Source organism: Melospiza melodia, chromosome 3 (assembly GCF_035770615.1).
Source record: "Melospiza melodia melodia isolate bMelMel2 chromosome 3, bMelMel2.pri, whole genome shotgun sequence".
In the NCBI taxonomy this organism is placed as follows: Eukaryota; Metazoa; Chordata; class Aves; order Passeriformes; family Passerellidae; genus Melospiza; species Melospiza melodia.
In genome coordinates, this window is record NC_086196.1 from 134,087,332 (window position 1) to 134,103,733 (window position 16,402).

A 16,402-nucleotide genomic window follows, 5' to 3' on the forward strand; every position below is an offset into this window, starting at 1 on the left:
TAGAGGGACATCAGCTGACCTCTCCTGGCGTAATCATCATCTGAATTTGGCCTCGTGGCAAACATTAATCACTGGCAAGCTGCTGCGGTGTATCAACATTAACATGGGCTGTTTGCTTTTCTCTAAGTGTTGGGACATCCCACAAGATCCAGCTGCTCATCCCCAGTGAGCTGCCGGGAGGGAGTGGCCGAGGGCTGCAGGGATCTCTGCTTTTCCTCCTGCCCCAACACAAATCCTGAGTAAATCTGTTGAGGCAGCACAACTTGGCCTTAGCTCCACATTGTTATTTGACCAGATCAGCAGTCTGGAAACTGGGTCATTTTCTTTCTAAACATGTGGTTTACAATTGTGCTGCTTCAAAGGACACTATCCAATGGTGTGAGACCAAACACTGGATTTGTAGTAAAAAAGCTAAACAACAACAACAACAGTAACAAGAAAAGTTCAAAGATCTTTGTAAACATGGAGCCCATAAGACACCCTGTCACAGTAGGGAAATAACAAAATCCCTGATCTGTATTTAGGGTAATTGAGGCATTAAAAGAGGAGTCTCAAGCTGTCTGGAGAATCACAGATGATGCTGAAATTTCTCAGCTACAGAAGTAAAACTAATTTGTCTCATATTTAGAAGTTCTTACAAATATACTTATGGGATTTGTAAAACTCTCACACAACTGGAGTAGGGAAATTCAAGTCTGCTTGTTATTTAGGTAATACAGTCAACATTTAAAATGCAGGTTGCATGTACATTAAGTAACATATATACTAAATGTGTACAGGAGTAGCAGGGCAGGCCTGAGAACTTCAATTTTAAATTATGTTGTACATCCCAAGTTATTTGTTTGTACTGCATCAGATCACCAGAGGCTTTTGGAAGATTGGGATTTGCTCTTTCTATCTCATGGTTTTATCTGTTACTGGCGCCGACAGTTTCCTATTCCCAGAGGGGTAAATGCTGAGATTTACCCCTCCAAAGTCATAAAAGTATCACAAAGAGTCCTCATGGGAACATCTCCACACATCCCAGACTGACATTGCACCACTAGATCTAAAGAGAAAAGATAATCACAGAAGGCCCAAGCTAAATATTTAATTTTTTGCTTTAAGCTTGTGCTAAAACTTTTCTTCAAAATGTTAAGAAGAAATGCTCAACCTGCTCCTATAATTTTATGTCAGAGCTGTGCCCATCACCTGTCCAAGGATTATGCATTTCTAACAGATTTGTTTATAATTTTTAACCCATCCAGCAAATGTTTCTAGTGAATAATGCTCTTGGTCTGTGCTCTGCAAGCATCCATCCAAGTGGTGAGTGTCTGAGCGGGACACCCTCACTGCACCCCTACCCAATACATGTTCTAGTGTGACCCCCCACATGCTGCAGAACACTGCTCATCTGTGGGAGGTTACCCAGGGGAGTGCTTTCACCCCAAAATATCAACACATTTCCTCCCAATGATGCAGAAGGTAACTAGGCAGTTCATGTCAATCCTTGGGTATATAACTGAGGTTATTTCCTTCTTTTCACCAATAAACAGCTTGATGAATGTTTTATTTGGTGTCAGAATGGGGTTTGGTGCTGAACCATAAAGTCAGACCCTGCTTTGTCTCACCCCCACCTCCCAAGAGCTTGTTTTAGGCAGAAAAAAGGCTGATTTAGGCCTGTGGCTGCTCTGAGCACTTCCAGTGTTGCTCACAGCCACAGGAAATTAAAAAGTTAAAACCGAGGCCAGTAGGGAGAGGCGGCCTAGGACTGTGTGGGACCAGCAAGGCCAGACTCCAGCATTTCAGAGATGATGTTCAACCCTCACAACCTAAACCCAAGATGCTATTTGTTGGCACTGAAAAATGGGGAAAACAACAGTCACCACCCCTTGCAGGAAACATCTCTAGCTCTTGTCTCCTAAAGAAGTTTGAGTCTCATCTGCCCCCACCACTCCACATCTCTGTGCAAGGCTGTCCTCCATGTTCACCAGCGGTGGTAAGTTGCCTCCAAAGTGGGTGATTTCTTTGCTAAGGCAAAAGAGTTGCCTTCTTAAGCTGCAGGGTAAACAAATCCAAAAATCAAAACCAACATCCCTAGCATGGAGAAGTTCAGTGGGAACTACTGTACTGGATCAGAGGGATGGTTTGGCCCTATCAGGCCTTGTGCTGACCATATCTGCTGCAGATATCCCAGAGAAATGTGCAGAAACCAACAAAAACTGATCTTTAAGGTCTCTTTCAACCCAAATCATTCTATGATTCTATGAAAAGAGAGATCACTGTAACTCCTCAGTAACCTGCCTATGCATGAGTTTAATCTTGTCCAGCCTCTTTGCTCAGATTTCATTTAGCTGAATATGTGTTCTCCAGACAGTCACACAAGCAGTTTTTATCTCAGACAACAACCTGTAGCAGGCAGCTCCCAGCCTGCCTCACAGGCCCATGGAATAACTTGGAAAGAATTATGGGAGGTCTCCAGACCAACCTCCTGCTCAAGCAGCCTCAGCTTGAAGGTCAGACCAGGCTGTTCCATGCTTTACCATTTGGGCCCTGTAAATCTCCAGGAACAGAAGTGCCACAAACTCCCATGGCACCTGTTCCAGCACTTCACCATACAAAATTGAGAACATTTTTTATTTCCATTGATGAGAATCTGCATTAAGTGACCATGAAAGCAAGACTATAATGAGGGTCCCTCTGGACAGTGGGTAGCTGAGATGGGTTAATCTGTGTGGCCAGAGGGCAGCAGAAAGCCTTAGCACTAATCCTTGCAGCATGAGTCCCCCACAAAACAATTTCTATAGTAACTACACTACAGAACATTGGTTGATTTGCTTGGTCCCTTACTCTTGGATCAAGCTTCCCTACAATCAGGACTTGGATTATGAGCTGGAGTGAAACAGCCCTCGAGTTTTAACCACCACACAAGAAATGTGTAGGTCCATGGTAAAGCCAACAAGAGCTCCTAAAATCTGTATCAGTGACATTTAAACTTCAGAGTAAAAGGTTTCTCTAAATGAACAGAACCTCACATCTCTCTGTGCTACTATTTCTCTTCTGCAGACTCAAGAAATATCTAAAAAGGATAAGAACTTACTATGAAACCAGGCACAAGCTTGCACACAACTCCTGTCCTCTCCTCCTGCAGACAGCCTAGGGTGAACTTAACCTCACCTTTATTAGCTGCATCTCCTCCTACACCTGACACTAAGCTGGAGGAAAAATAGCCTCCTCCCTCAGTCCCCTCCCAATCCATACATCTTCTGCTGCTTGAAAACTATTCTTGCCTCAGGCCATGCAAATCACAAGATTATCTGGGACTGCATTCCTCAGGTCTGACCAGGAAGAGGTGGGGATAGCTCAACCCCCATCATGGAAAAGCATCACAAATCCAAATCCCTCCCTCCCAGTTTAGAAATCTATCCCAGTTTTCCCTGGGAATGTCCTGGGTAATGCCAGTTGTTCAATTCCAGAGTTAGTGGCCTAGCAAGATGGACGAGAACAGTTTGCACTCCTCTAAGAAACACAATTTTCAATAATTTGCAGGCTCAGGAAAAGAAGCAACATTTGACAACAGGTTTAGAAGGTGTCTTTCACTACCCAAGGGTCTGGAAACTTGCTTTGTATATTTAGTTGAAAACTGAAGTGCTGCAGAAATTGATGGGTCAGCCACAGACGGCCTGGTCCCATGTCCTACCATGTGCTTGCTTTACCGTGCCTGGTGCCAAGAAAAGACAAGGAAGAAAAAGAAGCGTAGAAGAACGTTAACAAAAAAAAAAAGCCATTTTATTGAAAATGAAATTAAAACTTCAAATTAATATTACAATCATGAGAAAATGCCAAACAATTCAATTTACAGTTGCAACATACAATACAAATAGTCCCTTTGAAGTTGAAGTAAACTGATCCACAATCATCGTCTGTGGCATAAAGCAGAGTGTTTGTACAATATGTGCATGAAAAGCAAATCTTGGGTGACAGCATTTGAAAAAATAAAAAAATTAAAGCTTGTATTTACACAAAATGCTACAAATATTTTGTTCCAGCAGAAATTCAAGATTGGTAAAGCATATTTAACAACAAAAAAAATTGGAATGTCACTCATATTACCTAAAGTTACTGTAAAAGTATGGTTTTGGCTGATATACTTAAAAGTACTGCATTAAAAAAAAGCAAAGAGTTATCTGTAAACATGGAAGTAAACAAACATCTAAAAAACTTCTCAGAAAATGTTAAACTGAAATGCATTCTATTTAAAAACAACAAGAAATTCAGGGGGGCAGAGAATGGGACTTCTTTGAGCTCATGGCTGATCCAGGTTTAATTATTGCTTTTGCTCATGGCTTGCTGCTGCTGCTGCAGCCCAGCATGGGACTGAGCCTTGCTTTGCTTAGGGTGAAAGTGCAAAAATTCTCCCCACTCCTGATGGTACCTGTGGAAACTGGTAAGTCTTTGCTCAGGGGACTGCTGGCAACAAAGGTTCAATGCTAGAAAGACACAGCAGCTGGGCTTTTAAAGGAAATTATAAATGTCACATGAATTATGCTGTTGGATAAATAATTTCCTTTACTTTTCTGTCCCAACCCACTGCACCCAATCTGGTTACCCTTAGAAGGAGGGAGAGGAGGATTTAATCCTTCGTTCAGCAAAAGGGACATTGTGCCTGTTGTGCTGTAAGAAAGTCTTTGGTAGGATATGAAGCTGGAAGGTAAAAAAAAGGCAATTTTTTTTATTTAAGTCTATGACCGGTGCCGAAGATTGCCACTGCCCGAAGGGAAGGGCTGTCGTACCTTTGAGAAAACTCTGTTCTGTGATGCCAAGCACCTCACAAAAGCTCAGATAAATTGATATGATTCACTACATAGCACCGGTTGGGTCTGAAAATCTGATTCAAGAGCATTTCCAAGTGAACTTGAAAGCATTTTCTGAAAGCTCTGATGAGCATCTCTGCCTCAGCCTGTACCACTCTCTCCATGACCAGCCTGATGTACTGGGACATATTTTCTAAAGGCACCAGGAGGGTTCAGGAGCTTGGGGATCTACTGAAAGTCAAGGGGCTGGTGCTCCTCTGTCCACAGGTACTTAAAAAATCCTTTCCTTCCTATCTCAAGCAGGCAGAGCCAGGTCAGACTAGGGCACTGATCTACTTGATCACTACTTGATCAGGCATGCATGCCTTGACGGGGTGGAGAAAACGTTTTCAACGTTTGTCCCTAAAGGTCCAGTTGAAAAACCACGGGGACACAAACAGAGTCCTGTTGGTATTGGGCAAAACAAAAGTCTGGTCTGTGCTGGATTTATCCAGAAACAAAAACGAAGTGCTTGAATTTTACAACAAAGTCTTAAGGAAAAAAAAAAGAAAATCTGGGTTGCTGCCTGCAGCCACTCTTAACAACATTTCGACACAAAAGCACCCTAAAAATTACTTAATATGCATACAGTAAACCTTAAAAAGCCCTTCTCAGCAATAACAAATAATGTACAAATATAGTACCTTTTATTAAATAGGAAACAGCTTGCACTGGCAGTACATCTCTTTTTCTCTTGCTTACTAAACAAAAAACAAAACTGAAATGTGTAACCAGACACTGGTTTTTTAAGTGCTGCTGAGACTAACAAACGTTACTTTACAGTTACAAATAAATGGACAGTGGTATGCTTCAAGCTACCACAAACCAACAATAAATAGAATCAATTACAGCTTCCATCTTTGAAGGAAAACTAAGTATTAGAAGAAAAAAAAGTGTCTTACTTATACTTTAAGCATACTTGGTATACAACCTTTAGAAGGCAAAGACTTTATTAATTTATTATTTTTAAGAGCACGTCATCACGCAGATTGGAGGGCTGTACCATGCTAAGGGCAGCTCGTTAACAGCTTCGCTGCTAATGAGCAGTAGTGTCCGGCTCTGTGTGGCTGTGCCCAGCGTTGATTTGCTGCTGTACTTTGGAGGTAGCCAAAGATCACCCAAGGAGCAGCTTGGAGGAGGCTGCGGGCAGCGGTGACTGAGGCAGTGGAAGGAGGGAGCTTTGGCCAAGCCCACTGGCACGTGCTGAACATCCCACTAAGCCAGGCTTAACACCTGCCTGGGGAGAGCGTGGGGAGGATGACTCAGCTCCCACCACGTCCAGCCAATGCCATGTCACCTCCCTGCATGCCATGGCAGCCCTGGGCCACAGACAGATTGGGGTTTGGGTGCTGCTGGTGCCACCCCTGGGAGCCCCAGGGTGGCTTTGAAGGTGAGTTTGTGTCTCCTGTGTGGGCAGAGGTGAGTATTGCTGCCCTTGTGCTCATCCCTCTAACACGGCAACAGCCACATCAGCTTCGGAGCCACCACAGCATCTGCACGGCTCCCGCATTTAATGCTAATGGGTGGTGACTCGCTACCAGGCAGTTTCTGTCTCAAGTTTGAAAACTTTTAATTCCACTGAGTGGGCTGAAATTGCAAGGGGAGGGGAAAATGTTTCACCATTTCTCCCTTAATCCCACTTCTGAGATATTCAACAATTCATCATTTGCAAAATACGGGCTTTGAAACGGTTTTGATTTTTCTTCGGGAAAAAAAAAACCCTGTTGAAATCCAAATTATGCTGTCAAAATAGACCATTTTAAATATGAATCTTTTCAAATTTTGAAGTTCTGAGAAAAAATCCTTGGAGAAGAAGAAATTAGGGGAAGGGTGGAAAATATTTCATCCTTCCTACCATTTTTCCAGTGTCTCCACAACTACTGATTAAAAGGCAAGACTGTGTTGAAGGCAACCAGACAGCTAATAAAAATATTTTAAACACAATATTTCCTTCATAAGTTATATAAAAAGATCCTACATCCCAAATCATTTGATGTGGATGCATTTAGGTTGGGTTTGTTGTTTTTAAGTCACATTGTAAACTGGTTCACACTGGAACTGCTTTTCAGAGTTGGGTAAAGGTCTGAGGTTTACACTATTGCAGAAATGTAATAAAAAAAAAAAAAAAACTAAACAAAACAAAAAACACTTTTAGAGACCGAAGTCAATATATCATTACATTAAGAAACGTTTAAAGGGTCCAAATGTCATTAAATAATTATAAATAGTCTTTTAAACTTAAATGATGATTCATGTTAGCAAACAACCTCAAATTTTACACATTTATAATTTAAAAAAAAAAAAAAAAAAGAACATAGCCAAACACAAATACTATGTATACCATTTTGGCTCTAGTAATATATATTGCCATTCTCATATTTTGCATAAGTAATAACATTTTGCTTTTTTGTTTTTCAAGGTTTTGGTTATTATTTTTGGTTTTTGGCTAATCGAAGGCAAAACGAACGGATACAAAAGCAAAAAGGAAACCCTGGGGTTGGCTCACCTAACTTGAAAACTCATTCTCTTTAAGTACCCAAAAACAAACCAAGAAAGCAATGAACACAGAAATTCCAACCGTTATGCACAGCAAGGCTCGGACAGAGTTTTTTGGGACAGCTGTTTTCGTCTGAATGGATCATAGCAAAATGGAAGCAACTTGCTCTTTGCTTTCCTTTTTATGTGCACCAATACAAACCAGGTGAATTGCACTACAGGTGTGGAGAGGGTCCCATACGTTGTATGATTGCAACTGTATCTGGAGTTCATGGCTAGTTCTGGTTTTCTATTAAAATAAAAGGGAATGCAGCCTTTGCCTTGCATCACCATGTTTCTCCTGATAGCCGGGGAGTCCGTTCTCTCCTTGTTGGCAAAAGTACTCACTAGTTATTACAAAACTCTAGGGGAAAAAAAGTAGAAGAAAAAATACCAAAAAAAAAAAAGAAAGAAAATAAAAGGAGGGGGTGATTTTTTTTGTGTCTGTGTGTGTGTAGGAAGTACATTTTAAATATAAAACAAGGTAAAATGCTTCCAAGGGGAAAAAAGAAAAAGAAAATATGTGTTTTGATTCACATAATCTGAAACATGGGTTGTGGTATGTTGGTAACTCTTGTGTTATTTATGGCCATTATCATCCCATCTACACAGTTGCACATATTGGTAAAATCTGGTTTTTTTTAAAAAAAAAGAAACAAAAAACAGGCACTTCGTAGTTAGTCGACTGTTTGGTGGTTTGGTGAATTTTTGTTTTTGGCTTGCGGAGGTCGGGCCGGCTACGGAAGAAATCTCAGTACGGCCTCCAAACGGACTCATCCATCCTGCCACTAGAATTCAAGACGGTTGGGGAGCTGCTGTGGCTGCCATCCGCCTCCACCCCGTCACTCTGGGTGGGCAAGTTAGGGTTTAGCAGTGTGCTGCCGTTGGACGTGGTGGTGCACGGCGGGAGCATCCTGGAAGGGGAGCGGTCCCCTCCCGGCACCATGGGGAACTGGTATGATCCTGACGAAGTGCCATAGTAGAGATATGGAGTGCTGCTGGTCTGGAAAGGTCCACTTTGGTTTTGGGAAGAGCCGGGGTAGGGAGGTGGTAGGTAGGTGTGGTAGTGAGTGGTTGCGGACATACCCAGTGACATGCCTGAGGTGACTGGCGGTGTATAGGTAAAGGTGGCTGGATAGTGCATTCGTGGGTTGGAGAAGCGGCTCTCAGTGAGGGATGAAATGCTTGTGAACTGCCTGGGATCTGAAAATGGGCCCAGCTCTGAAGCACCTAAAAAATTATAACAAAAGACGGGGGAAAACAATTCTGTAAATACCATTTTTTGTATCACGTGATGATAGAATTTTATTTTTCTAAGATAACCCACTTATTTTGGCCCCCAAGAGAACAGCAGATCATATCAAGCAACACATTGCAAGGAACAGAGTCACACATCTGTCTTCTGGAAGCGCTGGGCCAAACTCATCCCTGGTCTAACTCCACTGATGCCAATGGAGGGAGCAGCATTGCCAACCTGAAGTGCTCAAAGGTCATGAGTCAGGTTGAAGGGAAAAAAAAATCTGAAAAATCAAGAGATTGGAAAAGAGCCAAAAAATAAAGGGGACAAAAATTTGATAAAATATAGAGATTAAAAAAGAGCCAAAAAAGAAAGGTGGACTTGTAGTTGATTTGCCTTCTGCTTTCAGAGTTTTGAGGGTCATGTGTCTCTGTTTTTTTGCTCGAGCCTCTTGAGAAACTCAGGTCTGGTTGCACACGATAGCTGAGATTCCCACCTCAGCACAGGCTGTCAGGAGCTGGGGTTTCCAGAAAAGTAGAAATCACTTTGCAACTTGTAATAAAGCTACAAGAGCTGGCAACACCAAGTTAACTGCACCACTGACACCAGGAGAGTTACACTGGGGGTGACTAAGACCCACTTCTTGCCTTAAAACAATTTATTTAGGTGAGAATCCACTCAGCTGCTTCCTTTGGCCAAAAAACAATTTGCTGCATCTGAAGGACGGACAAGGCCATTAAGCTGATAGAAAAAAATGCAGATTTTACTCTTCAGAGAAGTTGATGGAAAATTACAAGCCCAACACTCTTTTTGCCATTGAAAAAAAATTTGTTTTCATATGTAGTCTCTGCAGTCTGGTTGAAAAAAAAAAGACCACACAGTTTATGACTACTGTGAACGTCTGGATGGTAACGCTGTGAACTGGAGTCTAACGCAAAACAGGGATGGGTAAACTCATTTTGCCTAATTTCTAATCCCACATCAAACACCCAAAGCTTTGGAGCAGAACTGGAAAGCAAACATTAGCTTGGTGATGTGCTTAGGAGATTGTGGGATGGACAGGAGCAGAAGACAAAGATGGTGAAAGCTTGTACTGAGAGTCAGAAGAGTGGAAAACAAAGAGGGTGTGGGAAAAGGACAGAGGGGAAAGAGGGAAAGCCTAATGAGGAAGTACAGAGCAGGAGGAGGCAAATGCAATGGCCAGTATGCAGCAGACACATACATTTATAGAGAGCTGAAAAGAGCAGGGTGTAAATAAAGGGGGAAAATTATGAAATCAAATGGACCCTTCCTGCACTTCCTGCTGACACTCCTACAGCTTTACAGCCCTGCAGATCCAAGGGTTCACTCACCTCTTTGTCAGTCTGCTGAACCTGACTTAACTAAAAGGAAAATATGGCATCTTCTAGCTGCCAAACTGATGTGCTAAACAGTAAAATGTTCTGTGTATCCTCACTTTAAGATGAAACAATGATTTTCCTTGTGGACAGGCTTCAGATCTGCCCTGCTGACATTGCTTTGTAAAAGAAAGGTCTCTCCAGCCCTTCTGTTCCTGGTCCACTCTGCTGTAAGAAACAGACCCCTCTGCCACCTTGTGTGGCACATTTTGAAATTCAGATCACTATTCTGGCCTGTCCTCCCAGCTCAGTGAACCCATGCCTACAATGATATCTAAAAGCAGCAGTGGGGCAAAGCTCAGGAGCAGTTTGGGTTCAGACTGGAGGACCTGGCCCACAGCCAGCCAAGCCTCCAAATCAGCCTGAAACCTGGGGATTATAATCCTCCATCTCTAACAATATTAAGCACAGAACTATAAGTGGGCAGTAAAAGCCCATTCCAAACTCTGATGACAATGTGATTACTATTATCTTTATCTGGGGCTGGATCAGTGACCTATGGGTGAATGGGTCTGTCTCCATCATCAACCCCTCCAATCACAGCTCCCTGGAATGTAATATAACTTGTACCTTTATAGCAAACACTCTACTACTTGATGCAACTCCTTTCGTTCCCAACTGCAAACAATAGCCAGAGGCAATACCACCCAGATTCAAAGCTGTAATTTTGGAACACTATCCTTTATATTGTGAACAGGTCTGATACGTATCTGGAAATATAAGGTTAGAACATAATTTCCCCAGCTGCTCAAAATACTGACTTTCAATCTGCTACTGCTTATTCTTTTTTTTATTTATTTATTGTTATTGCAACTCTCCAAGCATGAACAGAGTTGCTCTTGGTTTACCCTGATAGAAGCTAAACAAGGTTTTTACAATCAAAGGTGGAATTGGTGCGAGTCTAAGGGTGTAGAAGAGCATTGGTATTTTTGGTTTCTTTGCAACCAATACTCTTTTTTTTTTCCTTAATACAAAGGTCTCCACAGAATTTTGCACATTAAAAGGCAATCTCCCTTTCAGAGCTAGATCCAAACATTATCTGCATGGTGCTGCCAAGAGATTATGTCTGTGTGGAATGACTGGGAATGTGCACACCACACGTAGGCATTTCAAATGTGGGGCTGCAGACCTCCTTATGTACCCTAGTAAATCCACACTTGTTTGTTTTTACTGTTGCTTGTAAAGCACAATTGTATTTACCAAAAGGCCAAACAACCATAACCCTGTCTTATCTCAGTCATGGCTGTGTCTGCACAGCTCCTGCATACTCACTTCTCCAACTCCCCTTTTGCCCAAGTGTCTTTTGCTGTCTCCATAACTCCCTGCACAGGGCTGCAATTTGTTCCCAGCCTTGTTGTATCTCCATTATGTAAAATAATTTTTAAAGATCAGAAAAATTTCTCTGTTCTACAGTCTCATTTCTAAGGGAAACCTAATAAAAAGTCATCTCTAAATCTCAGCTTCTTGCCACCCTCACTGATGTTCAATCTTGCTGATGCATTTTCACTCTCCTCCTTTCTCTGTGCTACCTCCTTATGTTAAGGTTGATTTTGGTTTGAACTTGGAAACCCCAGACTCCTATTCATTTATACATGTTAAGCTCTTTGCTGGGCTGGGAAGAGAAGTAGTTCTACTGGGTATGGCACCCATCTTTGTATATCCAGCTGTGCACAAACAGTGATGTGGATCAGCAATACAGTAACATGACAGTGCAAGTATATAATAACTATAATATTATAATAATTTATTTATTCCTTCCCCCAGGAGGATTAAAGTTCTATGCTAATTTTTTCCTTTGTCAGATCAAGAAAACCATTTGCATCTGTGAATTCCCACTCTCGTGATAGCTTGCACTAAATGGGTGAAGCACAGACCCTCTGCTCTACATCGTGGGCACCACATTGCAAAACAACACTTGTATAAAGAGAACAGACTTTATTTTGTGCCACCAGAAAGAGGGACACATCAAAGAGCACAGCAATTGATCTTCTCCTTTACAGTCTCATCAGCTGACTGGGCTTAACAATAAAAAAAAAAAAGTATTTTTGAAAATAAAAACCTAAACATTTTACATCTGAATGAGTCCAGGTTAAACAATTTATAAATTTTCCAATCTGATTCCTTCCTAACATAGCCTGGCACTCTAGTTTTCTGAGAGCTAAATGTTTAGAACAGAAAAGCTCATGTTAATATGCCAATATATATGCTAACATCCCAGATTCAAGAATACTGCTCCAGTGTGTTTCATATTTAGAATAAGAACAATTAAAATTCCATGTGGCTTCACTTATTTTGATGCAGAAGCCTCAGTAAAAACCCTAGACCTGGGCATTTGCCAGCAGCCAGCTCAAATTGTTTTGTGTTCGCACTGAAAACCCAATTTTACCTGCTGCAGCTTTGCAGCTCCACCATTCACAGCTGCATGTTTCAAGGTCATTTCTCTTTTGCAGTTTAGAGATGCAAGCTAGTGCTAATTAATGCTCAGGTCTCAATTAATAAGCTGCACTTGTGGTTTGCAGAAAATCAGGCAACAAATTTCTGTCAGGTTTACAGCACTTTGGTCAATCATTCCCAATTATTAAAGATCATAATGTACTGTGGACAGATTAACTCCTTGTAGGTACAGCCAGCTAACATATACTTTAAAGACTTATGGGATATTTTTATAACTTAAAAATATTACAATTTGTTTTGTTCTTTAATGCTATAAATGGTCACTAAAAAGAAAAAAAGTCCCCTTGAGTTATTACATATGTTTCATGGGGAAATTTCTAGCCCATCAAGTCAATGCAGAATCTTTCGATGCACGAAAACCAGAGTAATTCTGTATTCACTGAACAGTCTGTCTCCAGGAAATTCAGCAACATATAGTTAAATTTATTTACCAGTAGCTAAATGATTCCCTTGTGTTTCAGGGAACTTCAGTGTTAAGACATTTGCTGAAGTCGAAACTAGGTTTTGTGGGGTTTTGTTCAACAGTTCAATTCAGGCTGGGACATTGTGCTAATTGACCTATTAAAATAGTTTTTTCCTTCCCAACATCTATGACTCTGAATTATAAGCACAGCCTGGATTACTTACAGCTGATAATATCGCCTTGGATGAAACATGCCACACACTTCACATGATGAGACGATTTCAGTCTCTAACAGCTTTGCCAAACTTTAAATGCTCTGGCTGAAATTGTCCATGCTGGGCGTCTGTCTCAGGCTAAATTTTGATTTATGCATTTATTTGTTTTTAAAATTTCAGCTGAAACTCTTCTGCTGGGAAAAATACATTGTTTTACGAATCTTAAACTCCGAGGAGCCTTCCTTTGAAAAGCTGTACCAGTTCCATGCTTTGAAGTAAGGACTTGAACTTTGGAATAGGAGTGGCTTTTGTGTGTGAGATGTTGTCATGAAAATCCAGCCAAATATGAACAAATCATAAGCACTCTGACTAAAAATGGGCAGAAAAGTCTGTGCCCCTATAAAGACACTTGTCTGGAGACTGGAATGAAATCCAGGAGTCACAAGTCCTAGCATTTTTTCTGCAAACATTGCTGAAACACAGGGACATTGCCACCTGTCCCCATGCCAGCCTAAGAAGGATCAGTCCATTGATGGCTCCATTCTTTGGGATGGCAGACCCTGAGTGAAAGGAGACCATGAGGGTGTTCCTATAACATTGCAAAGTAAAATTTGGGAAGGTGGGGTTATTTGGGGTTTGCTTTTTTTTAGAAACTGAGAAACTATAAACATAACCAGAGGCAAACAAAGGGATATTATTAAGGTTACCATGTGAAGAGAGAGAAACTTTGGGAACACCAGCATTCAAGATACTTCTCCAAATGTGCTATGACAAAGCATTCAGCTACACAAGATGCTATTCCTTTCTCATTAACCTGCCCAAGCTGGCTACCTCTGGAGATGCATCTGAGCTGAGGAAAAGAGAAGACCATTGTCTATATATTCCCCAGATCCACTGCTCCAAGAAATCAGAAGGGGTAAAATGAACAAGGCGAGAGAGACCCAATTATTTCCTGAGTTAACTGGATTTTATATGTTTCTGCCACATGGCTCCTACATGACTCAGTTGAAATGTCTCCAAATCCCATTTTCACTTCCCTCATTTTCTGTGTGCAGCTAAGATGTTGGCTTCTGATTTGCACGTGTGCTAAACATTCCCAGCTGCAGCTGAAGCCAACGGGATCACAGGTCTGAATGCAAGGACACAGACAGAACTGAAATTGTGCTGTAGGTGACACACAGAGGGGGCACTGAACGACATGAGACCTTAAGGTCAGTCTCATTTCTCTTTCTAAAGAGGGTTCTTTTTTTCTTGGGAATATTGCACTGCAGTGAACTGTGCCATACAAATGCTATGGCAGAAATATTAGAGCAAAGCCAAGCAAGAAATTAAGGATTCCTTCTTCAGAGCAGCACTTAATGCTCTGCAATAAGCAAGGCCTGAGGAAATGCAAAGAACAAGAAGCAAACAAAATATTGAAGAGCTGCTCATTAAGTTAGCACTGTCCATCCTGTGCACTGAATGAGACAGGAATCCCGTGGGAAAAGTATCATGTGATCCTGTAATTAAAATTTGTAATATAATGCGTAAGCAGAACGAGACTGATTTAAAGTTGCACAGGCAATGTAAGGACTGCGATTTTCTAATTTCTGAGCTCCTGGTTTTGCCAGTCTGAAGGATTCTTTGCAGTGTGTTTTAATTGGGGAGTGATTATTTTCCATCTGGATCTCTTTGGGTTTTCCCCCAGCATCCTTCTTTATCAGGGGGACAGTGTTACTTTTTGTTAAATTCATTTTGTTAAATTCTTGTTCCCTGTGTCTGCTGTTTATTGAATCACACACAGCATCATCTTCCTGCTTTCTTCCAGGCAAGCCTCTGTCTCTCCAAAGCTGCTGTACCACCTTCCCTCTGGAAGAATGGAGATGGAGGACTGCAGTTCCCAGGGATCCCAAAACATCTCCTCCTGTATCTATTCCTATTCCTAACAGCTGTAGCTCTTAGGTCCTGATCTCACAAACCTACCCTGGTGCTCAGCTTCGTGCAGGAGCTCAGGGACGTTACTTCCACACATCCAGCAGCAAGTGTCTAAGTGCTGGGAGGGCAAGGGCCATGCAGCACCACAGAAATGATGCACCGGGCTTCTCCCTCGCTGGGTTGCATTCCGGATGACCACGTGTCATCTGGATTTTTGGAACAATTTATCATAGGAAACGATATGTTTTTAAATGCTCTTTTCCCTCCCTTTAGTTCAGGAGAAAAGAAAGTAAAAAAGCATTTGACATTATTTTTTTTTCTCAATTTCTTCCCCCCCCCCCAGGTCGCCCCAGAAAGGTCTCCTGGCAAACAATAGCTGCAGAAAAGGTGTGAACTGCCCCCCCTCCTCTTTTCTTCACCTCAACAAGGTGTTAACTTCAAGGCCTAGTTGGGACCATTTAAACTGCAACATTATTAAGCACAGCAGCCTCACAAAAGTCAGAGGGAGGAAGGAACACTTTAACCCTTTCAGAGCCTCACATACAGCAGGCAAGACCCTAATTCCAGTGCATCACTTCTCACAGTCCCTCAGTACCCCAGTTCACACAGTAAACTGCACACTGGTGCCTCCTGGTATTTAGGTAACAGGTCTTTGGCACCTAAAATGCCACAGATTAATTTGCAGATAGACGTTTTCATTGAATTTATGGTGCTGCACCTAAGCCCTTTGCTGGGAGAAACACCCCATAAATAACATAGTTAGTAGTGGCCATTAAAGTACCACTCGTGCAAATAAAGGAGAGCATTTCTCAAACAGAGATGTTATATTGCTTAACACCAAAATTGGAGTTTCTCTGCATTTCTTCAGCCTGGGTTCTGTCATTACCTGTCCTGCTCCCTCACTTTTCTGCTGCATGAAGCTGCTTTCTTTCCTTAAGGCACTGAGGTCTGCTGGGTGACATTAAGCACTGAAACACAGGTGGCTGCTCTCTGCACTCCCAGAGATAACTCATCTAAAATTTAGGGAACATCAATAGGGAACATCAATTTAGGGAACATCACAACCAACCCCTTCTAGATGGACTGTTGGGAGCAGAAATGAAGCTGTGGAAGCTTCAGCCACCACCATCTCATTCATAGATGTCGCCTCACTTATTCAGGATTTATAAACCTTCCTAATGAGAACCACAGGAGGGGGACAAATGGTCACATTATAGAAATAGATCCTGGGTTGGTGGTTATGACCTGCCACCCGTGGATGCCTGTTGACCTGGTGTGATGGGGAGCCTCTGAACTTCTCAGCCTTTGCTATCTCATCTCAGTGACTCCAGTCTGGAGCTGTCACGGGTGATTTGGGTGGAAAGGAACTGGCAGTGTATCAAAAGCCCCCTGCTTGTTTAAAGTCTCAGGCAATC

The 16,402-nt window shown here is 41.9% G+C and overlaps 1 protein-coding gene across 5 annotated transcripts in view; it reads right to left on the reverse strand.

Moving 5' to 3' along the window:
* The window catches only part of RUNX2 (RUNX family transcription factor 2), a 157,078-nt gene that overhangs the window by 60,055 nt on the left and 80,621 nt on the right, over window positions 1–16,402 (reverse strand). For 2 of the 5 annotated variants that reach the window (XM_063153130.1, XM_063153128.1), the window contains one exon: window positions 7,240–8,597. The exons of the other annotated variants lie outside the window; for them this stretch is intronic. In XM_063153130.1, the coding sequence (XP_063009200.1) occupies window positions 8,119–8,597 (479 nt within the window). In that variant the 3' untranslated portion in view covers window positions 7,240–8,118. Of the gene's footprint in view, window positions 1–7,239; window positions 8,598–16,402 lie in introns of those variants that run through there. 5 annotated transcript variants of the gene reach the window in all.